Source organism: Protopterus annectens, chromosome 4.part0, assembly GCF_019279795.1.
Source record: "Protopterus annectens isolate FY-2018-M chromosome 4.part0, PAN1.0, whole genome shotgun sequence".
Taxonomy (NCBI): domain Eukaryota; kingdom Metazoa; phylum Chordata; order Ceratodontiformes; family Protopteridae; genus Protopterus; species Protopterus annectens.
Genome location: NC_056733.1, coordinates 1208403667 through 1208425086, shown reverse-complemented (window position 1 = coordinate 1208425086; position 21420 = coordinate 1208403667). Strand labels below are relative to the sequence as shown.

The 21420-nt window shown below is 36.9% G+C and overlaps 1 protein-coding gene across 2 annotated transcripts in view; it reads right to left on the bottom strand.

Moving 5' to 3' along the window:
• Positions 1-21420, bottom strand: part of JAKMIP2 (janus kinase and microtubule interacting protein 2) — a 1408623-nt gene that overhangs the window by 212414 nt on the left and 1174789 nt on the right. For both annotated transcript variants that reach the window (XM_044069136.1, XM_044069137.1), the window contains exons 17-18: positions 11687-11740; positions 2830-2895 (exon numbers count right to left, since the gene is read on the bottom strand). In XM_044069136.1, coding sequence (XP_043925071.1) covers positions 2830-2895; positions 11687-11740 — 120 coding nt within the window. The remainder of the gene's footprint in view (positions 1-2829; positions 2896-11686; positions 11741-21420) is intronic.

Sequence of the window (21420 nt, the reverse complement as noted above, 5' to 3'; positions counted from 1 at the left end):
TCTAATGAACACAGGCAGCTTGTAAATGTTTCACCTCCCAAGCCCCTGCTTACACTTAGCAAAGGTAAAACAACTTGTCATATTTGGGATGTTTGGCTAGGTTTAAAAAAGCCCTTGTGGTCATTAGCCTAGTGCACACCTATGAACTTATGAGCCTATATCATACACTTGGATACAAGGGACATAGACAATGTATTAGCAGATATTTTTAGCTCTAACTTCACCCCCCATTCCCTCTTATATTCCCAGATCTTGTACCTGCATTTACGCAACCCTAAAATCTGCAATGAACAAATCCTGAAGGCACTATCCAAAGACAAGAACATTGCTTTTATGGGAACAAATAACATAACAGACTGCTTACTGGCCATCCTGTAATATGACATGTGAGACCATCTACAGAGTTTATTCAATGTCAGCCTTCAAACAGAGTTTTGTGCCTGACAAATCAAGGACAGCTTGTCACCCCTTACACAAAGACGGGGTGTCAAAGAACCTGGGAATTACAGATCCATAAATCAGACCGGTCTCATCTGTAAGGCTATGAAAAGGATCATTATGGAATTAATACATGAAGATAAAGGTAACCCCCAAACTCTTAACCCAAGCCAGTTCAGATTTGTTAAGGGTAGGGCCTGCCTACTTAGCACGGTTGACTTCTTCAAGAGGGGCACTGAAGCAATGGATGATGGCAAATCCATACACACTACATAGCTAGACTTCACAAAGGTGTTCAACACCACCCTACACTTAGCTATCATAGATGAAACATCCCAGCTAAATATTAATCCATATGTAACTCATTGGTAGCAAGCTGACTGACAAATAGAACAAAAAGACCTGTCACTAATGGTGTACCATGGGCTTAAGTCCTTGGGCCATTCCCTTTAACATTTATTTACTGAAGCTCAAAGCTATTGTTTATGGTCGACCGAGTTTGAAGATTACTGTAAACTTCGTACCATCATAAACTCCTCAGGGGACACTAATTTCCTCAAAGAGGGCCTTTCTGAAACCAATAGCTAGGGTCAAAACCATGGATAAAAACTGAATACCAAGAAATGAATAATAGTATCCTTTGAAAAACAAGAAGTCCTCTATAATTATCACATTGACAACATACCCTGAAAAGTGATCCAGTAGTTAGGGACCTTAAAACCTAGGTAGACAATGAACTGTCCTTTGATCACCATGTATCCACTATTGTAACAATGTGATTTTTTTATTGCACATCTCATTATTAAGGGTATGGTGTTCAGGTCCAGGTATGTGATCATTCCACTGGAATCTGAGCTCATCAGGCTGATCATTGTATATAATTCCCCCTTCAGTAAGCACTTGTCCAAACATTTAACACAACTTGGATGCCCACAATGTTTTCTTAATGTTTTCTTACTAAGAAAATCAAGGGCCTAAATCACAAAAACTATGCGGACCATCTCAATGTCTTGTCTCTCATCTCAGTGCTAAAAAGGCTATGGAGGGGTGATCTTTGCATCATGTACAGAGCCTCAGCACATCCTATCTTGTCAGACCTACTGCATATTCACAAGTTGTAGTATAACACTCACTCAAGAGATCAATATTTCTTTGCAATATAAATATAACACATTGGAGGGATAGATATGAATCGCATAACTTGCACATCTTCCTTGTCTCAAGAAGGGTTTTCACTAGGTTCTCTGGTTTCCTCTCTCATCCAAAAAGATGTGTTATAAGTGATTTGGTGATCCACCAGTTTGCTTGTAGGTGTATGACAGTGCTGTGTGTGTGTGTGTGTGTGTGTGTGTGTGTGTGTGTGTGTGTGTGTGTGTACGCATATATGACAATGCTGTGGGCGCGTATTTATGTATGTATGATTGAATAACAGTGGTGTGCGTGTGTGTGTGTGTGTGTGTGTGTGTGTGTGTGTGTGTGTGTGTGTGTAAGCAGATTGCTACCCATCTACAACTAATTTTCCTGGTTTGTGTCTATGATGTACCCAGTAGGCTCAAGCTGGCTAGCAACTCAAAACTGGATTATTCAGGTAATGATAGAATGACTTTGTGGAGAGTGTTTATACACCTGCTCAGTTCAGTGCATTGGCTTGTGCATCAAGCGCCATTCCTAGAAAAAGCAAGCACGGGCACTAGATGTTGCCTCTTGCCTTTGTAAATTTGTACATTATATATGTTTTAATCTTTTTAAAATATAATCAGTTCAAATATATATATGAAATGCTAAATGACAGTGCTGGGAAAAGGAGGCTTCAGTATACAAAATTAGAAATGAAGTATCTCCTGCACTTATGCATTTGTTGTTATTATTGTTGTTGTTGCTATTATGATGATGATGATGATGATGATGATGATGATGATGATGCTCTCACATGTATTTGGCATGTATTATCCGCATAATGTAGTTGTAAGCCTTACTGCTACTTTATCCCTTTGACTTTTTATACATTTTCCAAAAAAATCAACTGTACACTGTGATACAAACTTGAAGCATGAGGAAACCACATTACTCAAAAGTTAAATGAGACATCAATTCATTAGCAAGAGATTAGCAATTATTTCCAGCAATCGACAAATGAAACAATGAATTTCACTAGATGCAATATAAAACAGGAGATGAAAGTCAATGCCATAATGAATTCAAGGAATCCCAAAAGTACACAAGAAGCTAGAGATGGTCGTGGATTTCTCTGTATTTTGTGGAGTTTCAGTTCAGTTTCTATAATACTGCTTTTGAATTTTGAAAAGGAATTTTTTAAAGTTGATCCCATGCAACAAGCTCTGGATCTTTTTTCCTTTATACATGCTGTAAAATATAAATTGCTAGCATTACCTTTTCAGCGAGAGACAGCACCGTGCTAGCCTGAATAATGGCTACTTGTTCTTCATTTCTCAGATTCTGTAAAAACAGCAAAACACAACTATCATTCAAACTATAAAGGTGTATTCCATATTCACTATTACATCCTGCAGTCACATCTACTTAAGGGTGGCAATAATAACAGCAGGATTAACAGAAAACTAGCTATAAAGAATAATCCCTTGGGTTAAGGTATTATACAAAGAAAATTATAGCTTGTTTGGGTTTTTCTTGCAGTATTTACTGAACGGTTTGACTGAGTGGCATTCTTACTATCTACTAGCTAAAATTCATGCTGTAGATTTTACTACTTTGACTACCTTTAAAGCTAGTCTTGATGACACAATTTTTCAACAGGGTTATCATGTACAGCTCTGCTTGATTTGGGAAGCAATTATGCAATAATCCATGACTGTTCATGGGTATATCAGGGTTTACCCACAGTTGGTGTAGTTTGATCATGGGGGCAAAGTCTGAGTGATTAACCTGGTTTGTTCATGAGGGCAAAGTCTGAGTTATTAAACAAAGTAATTCATGGGTAAATCCTGATATATAAAAAACAAAAAACAGAAAGCAGTCTAGCACTATGGTAAACTGTGGATTGCAAGAAAAATTCCACAAACAGCAAACCAAGCAAATCCAATAACGGACAAGCAAAGTCTGTGAAAGACCAGGTTTATTACTCTACAAAGCTTTCGGGAAAAGTCCCTTCTTCAGTGTGTATGCATTAGTTAAAATCAACAGTCAACAGAATAGGCATTGCCATACAAGGGCATTTTCAATACTTTAAGCCCTCGCAGAACAATGCCTGGATCTAGGTAAGCTAAAAAGCTCAGTCACTGCCACTGCAGTCTTTTGAAAGTCTGTACTTTATTTTTCAACTTAGTCGGTGAGTGTTTAATATGACACAACCCAATATGGATATGATGAAGAGTGAATGTTCTTTACATCAGTTCTTAATGGTTCGTGATAATCCACTATTTTATTCATTTAAGACATCTAGTAGGTCTGTACAAACTAATGTAGTGGATCGACAAATGCATAATTTGGAAGAACAAATTGGTAAGCTTGAAAATAAAGTACAGGCTTTCAAAAGGCTGCAGTGGCAGTGACTGAGCTTTTTAGCTTACCTAGATCTCAGCATTGTTCCGTGAGGGCTTAGAATATTGAAAATGCCCTTGTATGGCAATGCTTATCCTGAACTTTTAAAAAAATGGCAAGAGCTCAACTTAAAGTTGAGTGCAGACTACATGCTTCTGATGAATTCCTTCTCTGAAAAAAAGGAAATAGATTTGCAGGCTGAAATATTGACACTGGAAAGGAGTATCACTAGTAAAGCATGTATTGCAAACAATATTCAGTGTTATAGTGACGTGTGGGATAGACTGAAAGTATTTGAGGAAAGACTAATCTCTTCTAAAAAATGTAAATTAAATAGAGATATTTCAGATTTTAACCATGGGAATATTTTCTCACTGCCCAAAGAACAACGGGGAATGCAGAAACCGAATAATGGTATGGCCTGGGATGGTGGAACATTGAAACGGTCTTATAAACCACTTGATAGATAGACTTGGTAGTTTTTCAGTGAATGACTCTGCCTCAGTGGTGCTAAATCAAGACACAAATGATGTGACTGAGACTATTAATTCTATTTTGTCAGAGAATGCTAATGTTACTTCCCCCTTAGCTGACAATGTAGCTAGTAATATATCTGCATCCACTTGAGTTTTGGATGCAAATAGTAGAGTCCAACTTGTTGAGGATTTTCAGAAGCCCTCAATACTTATGCAGCTGAAACTGCCGGAGGTAATAGAGAGAAGGAAAAGAGACTCCTCACAGGACTACACAAGAGGCAGACAGGAGCAGAAAACCAATGCAGCATCTCGTTGGGGGAGCAAGGGCCCACAGACTCGGAGCAAGTCCAATTTGCAAAGAAGGTGATTAATGAACCAATAGTTAATCTTTTGAGCTATGCTTTGTCTGATTCTGATGTCTCACTATTAAGTAAAGATTTGAAGTTTATACCATCTAATGTAGATACAATGGTTGATGCCCTAACAGATTTAAGATTGTTTGTATGGAACTTAAGCTTGAAAATGATTTTTAAAGACACATTACTTACTGAACCTAATGTCTGTAAAAATCTAGCTTGTTTGTTCCTTCAAATTGCCCTATACTGACTGTTTTAATGATATTTATGAGAAAGAAATACGACAGTTTTATGATAAAAATCTTGCAAGTAGAATGCAGAATTTATCAGTGCAAGAAAATGAAGCTTTATGTAAGTTGGAAAGGAACAGTGATATTATTATGAAACAAGCTGATAAAGGTGGAGCAGTGGTGATTTTAGATAAAGAGGTTTATGGTAATTGTATGCACAAATTTCTGGATAATGCATCCACATTCACTGTAATTAATGAGTCAGCTGTATCTAAGGCTATTAGTAATGTGAATATGGCAGTTTATGAAATGCATTTAAATGGTGATTTAAGTAATGATTTATTTAATTATTTTCCTGTTCCCTCTCCAAGGATACCATGTATATATGGACTGCCAAAAATACACAAGAGTTTCACCCATCCCCCAATCAGACTACTGATAGGTTCAAATCTCATGCTATCTGCAATCTGTTCTTAGTATATATCTACTCCTGATTAGGAGCTATATAAAAGACACAGAAGATTTTTTGTCCCATTTATATGAGTGGTATGAAAACCATAAAGGCTGTGAATTTTTGTTCGCTACTTTGGACATTAAGTCTTTGTTTACTGTGCTCCCCAACGATACTGGTATAGAAGCAGTACGAAATTTTCTATGCAAAAATACAAATTTTGATGGTAGAAAAGTAGAACGTTTATGTGAGCTACTTGAGTTGGTTCTGAATAACAATGTATTTATGTTTTATGAACAACTGTACCACATAAAGATGGGTGTAGCAATGAGGACATCAGTGGCGAACACATATGCAAATATTACTGTAGCTGAATGGGAAGATAAATATGTATATCACTGTCCTGACGTGTTTCAAGGGAAAGTGCTGTTCTTCCAGCATTTTGTTGATGATGTACTCCTGTTATGGGATGGCACGAATGTGGAGCTAGAGAAGTTTATTGAGTATTTGAATCAAACTACTAGTTACTTAAAATTTTCACTGAAGTATTCCATTGATCATATAAACTATCTGGATATAAAACTAGAGAAAATGGGTGACAGTATTACTACAATGGTATATAAAAAGATATATAGGCGAATAGATACATCCATAATACTAGTATGCATGCACCCCATGTTGTTTAGACGTATAGTCAAAGGACAGATGTTGAGAGCCTGTCGTCTCAATACTGACAATGTGGCAATCAAATAAATTATATGACTGATGACTTTACTATACAAGGCTATGGGGAAGCCTTGTTAAAACAAACAAGAAGTGAGGTTTTAAGTACAAGCGGGAATAAAGCTTTGCCTTATTTTTCATCATGGTGTAAAGATAGGGGTAGCCCTTCCGATAAGAAAAGTGAAAATAAACACATGAGATATGTTACTGCATACAATAGAAGAACCAATGATGTACAACAGATTATAGAAAGGAACTGGGGCATTTTAATGTCTATGCCTGATATTAAGAAGCTGGTAGGTGATAAACTCCTCTTTGCATATCGCAGTTGTCCAAGTGTAAAACATTTATGTTATAAAGATTTAAAGAATCCATCTAAGAAACATGGAAGTGTTAAAAAAGGCACCTTCCCTTGTTTAAATTGCACATGTTGCAAAGACATAGAGAGTAACAATATTTTTAAACTCCTGATAACAGAAAAAGAGATCAGATTTAATGGGTATGCTACTTGTAATACCATGAATATAATCTGCCTGGCCTCATGCATGAAATGTCCTGCCTTTTATGTAGGGAAAAGTAACAGGAAGCTAAAATATCGGATTATTGTGCATAAATCAGAAATAAGGAGAAAGGTAGATACAAAAGCTCTTTACAAGTATATTAGTGAAGCAGGAGATGAACACACTTTTCTTTTCAGGGTTATTGATGTAGATAGTCTTGGACTACCTCTTAGCTAATAACCTCCTCTCCAGCACCCAGCATGGCATCAGGCCATACCACAGCACTACTACCCCATGCTCTCTTTCACTAATGCTATCCTTCATCATAAAAATAATGGCCTGTTCTCCTCTGCTTTATTTATGGATCTATCCAAGGCTTTTGACATGGTTTCACACAAACTACTAATCTCTGTTCTCACTAACCTATCCTTTTCCCACTCAGCTACTGATTGGTTTCACAGATATCTAACTGTCTGCCAGCAATCAGTTGTCTGGCATAATGAACTATCTCCTCGACTTCCTGTAACACTCGGTGTTCCCCAAAGCTCCATCCTTGGTCCCCTACTATTCTCACTCTTCACCAATAATCTATTGACAGCCACCAAGCATGCTTCTCTTACACAGTATGCAGAAGACTCCACCATCATCTACTCAGCCCCAACTATACCTGAACTTCACGAGATCACACAGGAAGCCTTTTCATCTGTAGAAAACTGGCTATCTAATGCCCAGTTATTACTCAACCCGAGCAAGACTAAACTCCTTATGTTCCAACCCACTAAATCTAACCCAGTTATTCCCCACTTTAATATTCTAGCCAAAGACAATACCATCATCTCCCCAACAGAACACACCAAACTACTTGGTGTTGAGATTGATAACAATTCACATTTCTCTTACCATAAAAAAGGTTCACAAAAAATTAGGTGCATTGTACAGAAACAAACAATTCCTCACCAAGACAGCCAGAATTTCTGCTGCCAATTCCAACTTGATCTCCACTTTACTCTAGGCCTCTCCTATACTTACCTACCTTAAACAAATGGACCTAAACAAGCTCAATGCTTGCTACAATAAAATTGCTAAGTTTGCCACTGGTGCATCTTATCGCAGCCACCACTGCATCTCACTTAGAGAACTTGACTGGCTTGAACCCCCTCAACTTCTACACCTGAATCAACTCTCTCTTGCCCACAAGTTAGTAAACTAACCTCTTAAAGTCTGATCCCTTCAAAACCTTATCCATCCCTACTGCTCCACTAGACCACTACACTCCAGCAGCAAAAATCTACTTCTAATGACCAAACCCAAGAACTCAGCAGGAGAAGCACTATTCTCCTGCATCATATCCAGAGTATGGAACAATCTCCCCATCTCTATAACCTCGCTACCTTCTTGCAATCACTTCAAGACTGCACTAAAAACTCACTTAAGAAGTCTCTGGTTATGCCCATGCACCAATCCCGACTAGTAACTCCCGTTTTTACCTCCCCTTCCTCACCCCTCCCCTAGCTACCATGCCTCACACCATCTGATCATTGCAGTCCTTCCTCTGCAGGCTCTGGCTCACCCTTTACCCTCCCCTTCCCTCCTCACTCAGTCTCTCAGACCTGTTATAACATGCTTAACTACCTCACTTCATCTCAACTCCAAACTGACCTACACTAGCTTCCTCTCACTACCACATACACTACTCACTCAGTGTCCTCTATCTTCCCCTTCCATCCCATTAGCCCTTCTAGCTTGTTCCAACTTCATGTGGTGCTTCTGCTTTATATCTGTTTGAGTTTAGTGCAATATTTGTATATAAGATTTAGATTTATGAGTTTAGATCAGTATCCGTTTCAGCTTAGTATCATCTGTATATACATCCTACCTTTATTCCTAGCCTCTCGCTAGATATTGGTATATCTGTTCATTACTATGTTTCATACTGTATGTATAACTAGTGTTTCCTGCAGTATGTATTATTTGCTATTGTATGTATATTCAATTGTTCTTCATGTACTCTTCTGCTCATTTATTGTTCTGTGGAGCTTTTGTCATAGGGCCTCCACTAAAAAAAATACCTGTGTCCAGTTGGAATTTCCCAGTAAACAAATGTAAATAAATAAATAAACAAATAAAAAATAATGAAAAGGAAGGGAAGGGGTGATCTTAATAATGCTGTAGAGGTTTGTGAATATGAATGGATTACTTGTTTAAATGCTGACTCTAGATCAGGCTTAAATTCAACTGTAAGTATTAAGCCGATACTGAAAACGAAGCAGACTATTTTATAACCATTCTTTTATGAATGTTTTCTATATGCATAATTTCTATGGGTTTTGTATGTATGTTTTATATGCTGAAGATTTTATATGTAACGGCGCTGTATGGCTTTAAAATTTTAGCTGTACCACAATTGATTGCTGAATGTATTTTTCTATTGGGCTGTTGTATTTTTGAATTGTATAAAGTGACTTGATTTTAACTAATGCATACACATTGAAGAAGGGACTTTTCCCGAAAGCTTTGTAGAGTAATAAACCTGGTTTTCCACCGACTTTGCGTGTCCATTATTGGATTTGCTTGGTTTGCTGTTTGTGGAAATCCTGATATACAAACAAACAGGAGTGGATTATTGCTTTTATAGAATTACATCATTTAAGAAAGAAATTGCTTACCTTTCTTAAATAATGTCTTTGTATAATGGCATTTCAGTTTAAATTGCTTACTTTTCTTAAATAATGTTTTTGTATAATTGCATTTCAGTCTTCTTCCTTGCTCTTTCTTGTTTACTGATGAACTGCAAGTCTATGGGACTTACATTTTCACACTTGCACAGTGCATCAGTCCAGTGCACGAGATGCAATGAAGAAAACAGAATCTCCATTTTTTTAATATCTAAAAAGTCAGGATTTTATGAGGGACAGCAGAGAGAATCATGTATGTTTCTGTTTATTTTTGTACAACATACCTACTTTTTCTCATATTTTGCTATCCCCCAGCATATGCCAATAGAAAGTCTGGCCACCCAAAGGTACTTCAGCAGCCAGACATTTTTCTATTGGTATATGCTCTATTTACAACAGGCACTATGGTTGGGCTGTCCAATCAGCTTGCTCATTTTTGAACAGCAATGAGCAGTCATTGTATGAGCACTATTAAGTGCTTGCAGAGGAGGACACAAACTTTTAAGTGTGTCTAATTAAAGGTGCATATGTCTAGGCAACTTATGGTCATTGAAATCACTTGCCTAGAATTGTTCCTATATTTCTAAAATATAAGTAAAATTATTAAAATATATCAAATAATTTGCATTTAGAACTGAAATACAGTGAAAGATCAGGTGTGCAATTTTTATCAATGTAAACAGGTTACATTACAAATGGCAGACGGTCAGAAGAACACTAAACCACATAAGAAACCAGCAACAATAAAAAACACTTTAATACAGATGACAATCATTGTATACTATTTTAAAACAGTGTTTAGAAGTACAAAACAGAGTAAATTAATGAAACAGAATTAGGACTTTTCTATTAGCCTGCCTGCCTGCTTGTTGATTGTTTAGTCAGTTAGTTAGTTCACCCTCCTCTTCGAATATTGTGCATCTTCATGAGTGCCCCTGTACGGCAAGTTGTGTGGGTTATGCTGATAATTACCTTTCATATCATAAGGCTTTGTTTAAGCACTACGTAACAAGAATATTTAAAGAGCCTTAAAGTCCTTAAACCACTCAATATTGCAAGCTCACTTATTAATTACCTTTCATATCATAAGGCTTTGTTTTAGCGATACATAAGAATATTTAAAGAACCTTAAAGTCCTTAAGCTACTGAAAATTGTAAATTCACTTATTTTCTGACATGCATTATTTTATAACCCAAATTGCAAATACAGTTGATATTGTTGATGCTGTAACAATGAGGTAGTGCTTTATGTCAAACATTAAGCTTATTATTTTACTTGACACACACAGTAACTCTAAGTACAGCAAATAACATCTCAGCATCATCATCATCCTTATTACTATTATCACTATTTATTATTATTATGATGATGTACAGCTATTCTTTAATGACACCTTGCAGGTGTTACTACAAATAAATAAACTCGCATTTGTTTCCATTTTCTTTCTATAAGTATCTGAATTATAGGCATTTAAGGAATATGAAACATTTGGTAAAAAAGGACATGTACAACACTTACTATATATACTACTTGGTATTTGCTGTATACGTTGTGAGCATATGACATCCTGAAATAAGGAGTACTATGTGCAGCATATTATATCGTAAGTAACTGCATGATATTTTACATACCCTCTGGAGTAATAACATTTTTCAGCAAAACAATTATATACTATTTCAAGGTTGTGTTTGCAAAAGCCAACTGAATGAAGCAAACAGAGAGGCCTTTTTTTTTTTTTTTTTTTTTATGGTAGTGTTTGATGATAAAAGATACTGGTCCACTGGGTCTATTTTTAGTGTGCCTTATCCTGCTGATTTATATTCATGCTGGTTGACAACACCTTTCCTGCATGATTTGCTGTTATTAAATTATATTAACTGTGATTTAGACTTTCTCTCTCACTATAAACACTTGTACAGAATATGGATTGTTTCTATAATACAACACTGAACATCTAAGCATGAGATAGCTCTTTCAGTACCTGCTACCAGGAATGGAATTAATCATATTTCCCTTGTACTTTTTCACTTTGTATCATCCTTAATCAGCATAACCTCATTTCTTTTAACTTAGAAATGTTCCACCATTCCACATATTCTCCATGGCAAAAGCAGTTGTTTTACAGAATTCATTTCAACTAGCTGCTGCATGTGCATAGGCATTTGGAAATGGTACCAACACATAGAAGTATAACACAAAGATTGTTGTCCGAACAGCCAATAACCAGACATCTATTTACTGACTTCCTCCAGTGTTCATACCACATCATTACATGGACTGCATATTTTACAGTGGCACAGTGTAAAGCATAACTTACCCCATTGTCTCCTAGAATGTCTAGTAACTTTATAAGATCCGGAATACATACATCCTAAAAAAGAACACAAAAATAGATTAAACATTTTCTTAAAAGCATTCAAAACTATTTATATTAAACACCATGGAAGCTGTTATGCTGCTTGGCTCTTTAGATGTTAGGTAATTCAAAACATGCTTGCTCAACTTTAATCAAATGTTAACATTAAAGCAGCAGGACATGATGGGAAGTGTTTTCATGACTAATGATATCACTCTTGGGGAATATTCAGCACAGGATTTCCTATCTCAAGTTCATTTGTAAGTATAGTATTATTTTTCATGACTGATCTCAGAAGATAGATGTCTGTTTCAATACTGTTACTGTGTTTGTGTAGCCATGTGGTATCTTGAATCTCCAAAGCCATTGTATAATGTAAATGCCAATCTCACTAGGGATGTGTGAATTGGTCTGCTCTCTCCGTCACACTATCTGTTATACAACTGGGTTTTCATCACATCTTTGCATAATGCACAGAGAATAACACTCTTTCTATCAAAGAAATTACTGTATTTTCAAACTAGCACCAGCAGTGTGCAACACTTCATCTCCAATTAAATATACAATCTCCTGCCCTCATTTAAAGCACAACTGTATGATCATCAGATAAAACATTACGGATGACACAATTTTTTTTTCTGCCAGTTCTGCTAGTGTTTAAACACCAAACTTGAATTATGCTCATAAGGCAAAGCAAACATCACTGTCTGTTTAGATACACACACACACACACACACACACACACACACACACACACACACACACACACACACACACACACACAACAAGAAAGTAAAGATGTATTTACAACTGTATTGATTACAATTTATACAACATATTTAATATTGTAACATTATACTTCCGACTGTGATTAATTTTTAATTGTACTTGCTCTTGTAATTGAACCCATGGTTTTGACGTATCTATTGTACATTTTCGCATACAGTTTTTGTAATATTTATTCTCTGGCCTAAGTCCTTGAATGGGATTTTTGGACTAGTTAACTTACATAATTACCAAATGAATAAATAAATAAATGTAGTGCTTTCATAGGTTTGACTGTCAAGTTTACAATGTACTTGACATTAAGAAGCCTGATAACGCTAACTTTTTGTTGTTATTTACTTCCTATATATGTATCAAGATTTTGTCTGATGGATGTTAATGTTGACCCAGTCTGACTGTATGAGAATGTGTTTATATAATCCCACATCTGTGAGGGAACAGTCCTGTCCTATACTGGTGCAGCAGAGTTCAGATACAGATTTTTAAAGCACAGCTGGACCAGACATTTTTATAGGCTGCCAGAGGTAATCTCTATGCAACCTATAAAAACAGGCCATAATGACAGCTCTTGAAGTGTTTCTAAATATTTTAAGATTTCCAGCCCTGTGGTTTCTGTCTTTTTAAGATGTTTCAGGTGGTTTGTTTGAAGGCTACTGAATGCAGCACTGTAACGTGTCTGTTCCATAAGGTATTAAGTGGTGCAAGGATCTTGCTTAAGTGACATGACTTTCCCTTTAGAAGTAGATGGACTAAATAATATGCTTTCCTTTGCTGGAACCACAATGGTCAGACTTTAAATTTGTCATTTACCAGCGTTCCTAAGTCTTTAAGATGATGCCATATTTCTGATTTAACAATTTATTTATAATCATAATTTAAATACTTTTGACAAGCCTCATGATGCTGTGTTTACTGATGCTAAAGAGAATCCCTGGGATTCAATACACTCCATGTAAATTTAGCGTGAAGCCTACATGGAGTTTACATGTTTGTGCTCAGAGCAACAGTGCTAATCGCATATGCATGCCGCACATCAAGCTTATATGGATGCAAGTGAGGTTTAGTTGTCAGCAAGAGTGTTGCTTGCCAGGAAACCATGTAAGTAGCATGAAGGCATATAACACAAGCAGACAGGTTTACTTACAGGCAAACTTGCCCTGCAGAATTGTGTGGACAGCCACAGTGATCACAGAGGCTAAAATGAATGTAATGAATGTAGTAATAACACATTACAGAAAAGTGTACTCAGTGCAATGTATACTAAAACATGTTTTGGCATACTGAAATAAAGGTTTTAAGCTAACCAACACGGAGACATAGAATGCAGTGTAAATACACTAGTCTGGGAAAATGTGCGCATTGAAAAGGGCCCCAGACATGAATGGTAGTAATGATGAAAGAGGAAGAGGACAAGTGAAACATGGTAATGTACACCAGTTAAGGGCATGTCAATGTACATACACCACAAAGACAAGTCAGTAGCATGAAAAGTAATCACATATATACATAATATAGTATGTACTGCTGTTTACACCGCCTGTGCGGGTATATTCATATCACACAGTTATAGAACATTATGTGACTGCCACACAAGGTCACATATCAGTGGAGACGATTGGTCGTGATATAAACATCCTGACATGATCACTGGAGAGGATATTTAGCAAGGACAGTATATGCAATAGGGGTATGTGGATATTGTGAAGGTGTGAAAAATGACTCACATGAATATGACTGAAATGTCAGCATAGCTCTCAACCAATCAGGAACACATAGCAACAGACTCATGAAGAACTGTAACAGAAGCAGACGCAATCATATACAAAATAACAGAATACCACCACCAATAATCTGTGACACTGAAATAAAATATGTGATTGTGAGTTATTATACATGTACTGCAGGAATACATCTGTACAACTGTAATAATTTGTCAGTAATCTATAATGGGAATCAAGCACAACTTCCTCAAAAATGGCCACTCCACTTTTTGGAGTCATTACAAGGGACAGTGTTATAACTGTAGTTTAAATTAGAAGCAATCCTGGCTAGCTGAGAGGTTTGCATTACACATAAGCCACAATCCACACTTGTAAGAATGTAACCCATGCCATCAATGTTGTCAATGAACTGTGTATTTACTGGGTGCATCACAGAAGGCGTCTCACACATGCATCTTGTAGAACACCTCAAAGGGAAATCTGCACTGTCAACTCCTAATGCTTCTGCATCACAAAGAATAGTTATGTATGGCCAAAACAATGTGTGGAAGCTCACTGTGACAAAACTGATACAGTTGCTTAAATCATCCCTGGAAGACATAGGTACTGGCCATATGGATAACAACACTTTAAAACAACACACTACTAAGAGTAGGTTCCCTACGCACAGCAGGGTATTGCAAATATCTGCCACATGTAATAGCAGTAGTTATGTCTGCAGCATTTGTAACTGATGTGTGAATTAAGAAGTGATTCATTATAATGAGTGGTACAGCCACATGGGAGACTGATGGCAATGCATCCTTATGCTTATGTACACAGAAACTACAGCACTGCAAAGTGAAGTGTCAGTGAGTGAGGACACTGTCACTGTGATACTCTTCCCATACCAAATGCTACATGGAGCATACTTTATATCAGCACATGTCAAACCCAAGACCCATGTCACATGATCACTGCCACCCTAACATTGCCATGGAAGCTTTTATACCATCATGAAATCATGACATGCATGTATAACTGTTCATGTGAACTACTAACTGGTAATACTCATGTGATGTACTGGTACATTCATGATGCTGTACAGTCACACTATATCTGTACCTACGATACAACTGTACATCATAGGTTTATAGGTGCATATAAGAGAATAGTAGGCTAAAGTCCCAAGATGTGATAAAAGCCTAACCATGTGTAACATGTTTCACAATTTTAAGTAGCTATGTGAATGATGTTCAAACAGGTATGAGCCTGTGCTGTGTTATCTAATACCAACTGCCTCTGTCCTTGAGGGACATGGCTACAGCAACAGGAGTACAATCATCATTAGCCATCCATTGATCTAGGTTGCACATGAAGTGGGTCAGGCAAAGCCTTTGTCTTAGCTGACTGGGAAGCTTGTTCCAGAGAAGGAGTAGTTTCTGATACTTGCATCTATCTGTACAACATGATCTGTTATGTCAGAGGCTCAGTTAACATCCTTGGAACAACTGACCCTCATGCAGTTTGCATTAGCAAAGTGTAACATTTTCATTACAGCCATATTGGAGACTACCCTGTAGACCAGACGCAGTCCTGATTAGTTTGTAGGAGATATAATACAGTGATAGGGCTTTCAATCTCTCCATACAGGACTTGTTGTTAATACCATGTATCTTCTTTGTACAATAACTCTAGGGTTGCTCCAGCTGTTGCAGATGTCTGGTAAGGTATATGCAAAAGGGTGCATTGTACTCAATTCTTGATGTGATGAAGCTGAGAACAATGTAACTATAATGTCTTTTAATGTGAATGGCCTGCCCATACATAGGAATTGTGCTTCATACAAGGGATTTGTCAGCACTGTGGACATGCTGTTGGAAGTTCAGCTTACTACCTACATGAGTACCCAGGTCACGTACCACTGGCTCTACTCATAGGGGTGTGCTGTCTATATTGTAATTAGTGAACAACACCAGAAAAGAAAATAAAACAGATTGTAACAACCGTCAGCTATGTTCAATAAGGCAGCAATAAGACACCGGCCCGGACTGAATAAAATCTTTAATAAAACACTTCCAAAAACTATAATATTTCCACATTAAGCACTTTCATCTGCTAAACATGCAGACTTCATCAGAACAAATAACTTTGTATCAATACGCTCATTTAAAAACTTTTTGGCGCCAAGTATGCTTCACAAATTTAAAGTGCAAGTGCTAATATTTAACATTTAACAATTAAATAATTAAACAATAAAAAATGTATATATAAACCTAACATCATCTATTTGCAAATTGTGTATATATACATAAATACTTTACTAATACATTATAATATAAACTTCATATTATTCCTACAATAAAAAACTTTACTGTAACATCTAATGTGACTTCACATATATGTACTACCCTGTCATTACTTATAAGATACCACGTGAGTGACATATTTTACTAATGGTACTATGTTATCTATAATTGTATGCATAAACTTATTAACATGTCTTATATCTGGAAAATGAATGTTACCATATAATGGTAAGGGATGTAAAAAATAAAACTTCATACAATTATTTCATATCGTATATGATTATTACACAACAAGGAAACATTTATTACATCTACCCTTACTGTAATTCAAGAAAAGGTTTTATAGATATATACTCATTTAAACCTGGTTCCCTCGTTGCATCTGTTCTTATTTGCCAGACAGTCTCTCTCTTACTTAATACTGCCTTTAAATTTCCGATTCCGAGCCGGTGTCTTATCGCTGCCTTATTGAACATAGCTGACGGTTGTTACCGTCTGTTTTATTTTCTATATTGTAATTATGTTTGGTATTTGCTTTCAAAAGGGAAATAACTATGCTTTTTGGTTCATCTAGTGTGTCTCCATGGTCCATGTCAACAATAATTTTTTGTGCGTTAATACTTTCCGCAGTACATCAATAGGATTCTTGGATTCAATGACTATCCACAATTTGCAGTCATCCACAAAGTTGGTCAGACAAAGGCTGTCTAAGTTTGTTTTGACTTCTGTGAATTAAATACTGAACAGGAAAGGACCTAGTACCAACTCTAGTCTGTACTAGGCCCTTTCCGGTTCAGTAACTAGGCCCTAGTCACTGACTCCTTGCTAGAGGTGAATTCACACACTTTGACAGTAAGTGTCCTGTCTGTGATCCATTTAGCTACCCCTTTAGTGCCATAGGTGTTTATGCCCACTTGAGACAGTTTCTTTGTAATACCTGATTTTATATTAGTGTCAAATGGCTTGGCCAGGTCAAGGTAGGCATGATGCACAGTCTTTTCCTCATCCATGCCCTTGGAACTTCTTGAAGAAGTCAATCAGATTTTAAAGACATGATGTAGCTGTAACAAATCAAAAATGTATTGGCTACACATTCAGGAGATTACTTGTGTCTTGTTTGATAAGGAACATGACGATTCTTTGGTCTGCCTCACAGATGAGGTGAGTCAGACTTATGGGTCTATAATTTCAAGACTCATGGGATATTCTCCCCTTGTCCAGATAGATGAGTGTTGCTATACACCCTTCTGCAAGAACACAGGCTGTCTGGAGGCTGTGTTTAAGTAGGGATCCAACTGTGTTTGGTAGGTCAGGGTTTATGTTCTTGGGAAGGCAACCTGGGATGTTGACAGGGCCCACTGATGATGTGTTATTAGCATTACACAGAGCACAAATAAGCTACTCTCATTTGAAAATAAGCTGAGTAATGTTTTCATGTATACTTTGACTGATGGCCAGTGGTGACAGGATGGTGAAGTTTGATGCTAGCTGTCAGCTAGCAGATTGTCTATTTTCTAGAATTGAGTATTGCTGGTGGCATCCATAAACAGCTCTGCACTTAGTTGTGTATTCCCCTTAACATTTCATACTTATTTAAAAATGATTTGTGACAACACCTCCAAATACAACCTTGAGTTTGTATCACATGACTCACAGTGGTACTGTTTACACAGTCATACAACTCTACCCTATGTCACATAACTACATCAACTGCACATCACATGCCTATATGCTTTTCATTAGAAAGCTGTGTGTGAGGGCTCTGATACCATATATAAACACATTACAAATTAGGTAGATGTGGCTCATGCAGAACAGTTACTGACACAAATGCTGATTGGTACAAAATGGTACTGGGAACTACCTCAGTAATCCTTGGGAATAGCAACACAATTGCACATGCAATGAATTCACAAAGGATGCAGTTCCATCACAACTTGTGATTGTGTATATAACATCATTACAACATGTGGATGAAACAAGACTTATGTGCCAATGTAATCAGTATGATGTTATATTGATTTATGTCACAAAGCACTTAATGATGGCAGGTATACACATGCACACCTGAGCCATAATGCAAGTGTCACTGTGATGGCTGAATGAGAACTGTGTAGAATGTTGATATACTCTGCTACAAATACATACACATGCATTACTAAGCTAACAGTATACATAGCATCCTCCCATGTCAACAGTCCTCAGGAGCCATATTACTACAGCTGTTATGTACAGAACATGTAATCAAATGGCAGCAGTGGCCATCAATACATTACATCACATCACAGATTGCAATACCCTATTTTAGCCTACCATACATCCACACCTCAACATAGCACATGTGGATGACTGCAACATTAATATCTGCAATGTTCACAGGGTCATTGGACACTACTAGGCTAACTGCCAACATCACATAAAATCATAGACATTATTATACCATGTAACCAAAATCAATACATCTGTATAAGGGAAGATAGTAAGGGTATGTGTGTACATGCATATGTGTTTGATTGTTTTACATATTGCCTCTTTCCATATGTGGCATGTGTACCACCCCATCAGAGAACTGACAATTACACATCCAGTGGCCTGGGGATGGCTTGCAAAGGCTCATGGAATGACTCTGCTTCACAATGTGTTGTATGCATCCTTGAGATAATGACATCCCCCAGTCTTCTGCAGGAAGGCTGAAATGTGGACAGAGGGGAAAAAAGGGGATGTTGGATTCATGGGACTTTGTTAAAGGTTCTCCTTAGTGGTAGTTAAATGAAAATAGATTCAAAAGATCATACAATGACTGCAATGTACCAATAACCCCCCCCCACACACACACACACACAAAACACCTGACTAAGGTCAGATTTAAACATTAAACCTGTGTAGATACAGACGCTGAATTTCACACTGTGTAAGAGTAGTGCCACCAAATATGTCTGACTATAGCAGTGTCACAGCTTACGTTATAGAAGAAGATAGCATCATTATATGGCAAGAAAAAGATGTTGGGAGTAGTGTCAAACATAGATGTGGAGTCATATCATAGTGTAAAATTGTCTCAAAAATATTATTTTCATGAACACACACTCAAGTTGACTGCATTTAGATTAGACCCCCTAATTAACAAGGTACAGAAGCTGGAGAATACAGTACTTAACACAAGCACAACAACACAAGTTTAAGATGACGACATGAGCAGTTCTGGTGAGAAGATGATGGTAGAAGGAGTGTCTCACATGCTTTAAACTAGTCTGCAGAATCTGAACTAACTGAACATACATGAGTTGACCATAGTGAGATTAGAGCCCATACTCTACTATCTACAGATCATACTACTTAATGCCCATGCCACAGCACAAATCTAGCTTGTACAATGTCAGACAACACTTTAGAGATGATGACATCTGCAGTGCTTGTTGAGAAGAAGATGGTAGTAGGAGTGTCTCACATGTTGCTCCAAAATGGCCTCCAGAATGTGAACTAACTGAATGCATGCTCACATGTACACACACACACACACACACACACACACACACACACACACACACACACACACACACACACACACACACACACACCAGTTGACCATAGTGAGACTAGAACCCCTACCTAACTATGTATTGAACACAGTACTTAACAGAAGCACCACAGCACAAGTCTGACTTTCACAGAGTCAGATAACACTTCATAGATGATGATACCATCATTGTACGTTGGGGAGAGGATTTTGGGAGGCTTGTATAAAATGACTGCATAAGCATATATGACTGTAAAAATGTTTGTTCTCTACAGGACTGGATTGTTGACAGTAGGATAAAGACTCATACTCTTCTGACTATGCACACACACACACACACACACACACACACACACACACACACACACACACACACACCTGCTGATTGCAGTGAGATCAGAACCCCTACCTAACTAGTTACACAAGCTAGACATCACAGTATTTAATACAAACTTTGTGGCACAAATCTGTCTTTTACACTGTTGCTGGATACTTCGGATGACATCATTATTATATGGTTGGGAGGCCTGTATAAAATGGCCTTGTAGGCATGTACAACTGTAAAAGTTTTTGTTCTCCATGGTACTTGATAGATTCAGATGAATATTGAAGATCTCCCCATGCAGCCCATCATAGCATCTTTAGAGTTGAAAACAGATCAAATGGGAAATATATAGATGTTAAGTTAAAAGAATTTTACGAAGCCTATAAATTAGATTCTAAAGGGCTTATGGTATTTTTGCAAATGCCTAAAAATATGGATTTTTTAAATTAAGGTATATTTGTCACAGCTGATGTTAATTTTTTTTTTCTGTTTTACATAATACAGAAACACAACGGTTTAAATACATTATGATGGAATACCAGTTTGGGTCCATTCCTGATTATAGATTATTGAGCAATTGTTAGAACTGGTTTTTAAATAACTTCTTGTATTTTTGAAGGTGAATATTAAAAATAAGTCACAAAGGAGGCAATGTATGCCCCAGTTTATACAAATATGGTTTTATGGTGCTCACGAAAACATATATATCCAAATCCATTTTTACACTACATTGGAGGACTATATTTAAGATTTTTAGATACATTTTTATGGACTAGTACTACTAAAATGTATGAATTCACTGCATTTTTTAAACCAGAATACTGTGTTTTTAATTTACTTTAATTTTATTTCTTTAATTACTTGAGGATAATAGACATTTTAGATATACTACATATGAATAAGCACAAAGAAATAGGAAAACGTGTTTCTAATATTTCTGGAAAACCAATTTCTCAAATAATGATCTGCACTTTAACAGTTGCCAACCCTTTAAACAAAAAAGGAACTTAATAAAGGCAGATAGATTCTAAAGGATCTTTTTTCAGAGGACCATTCAT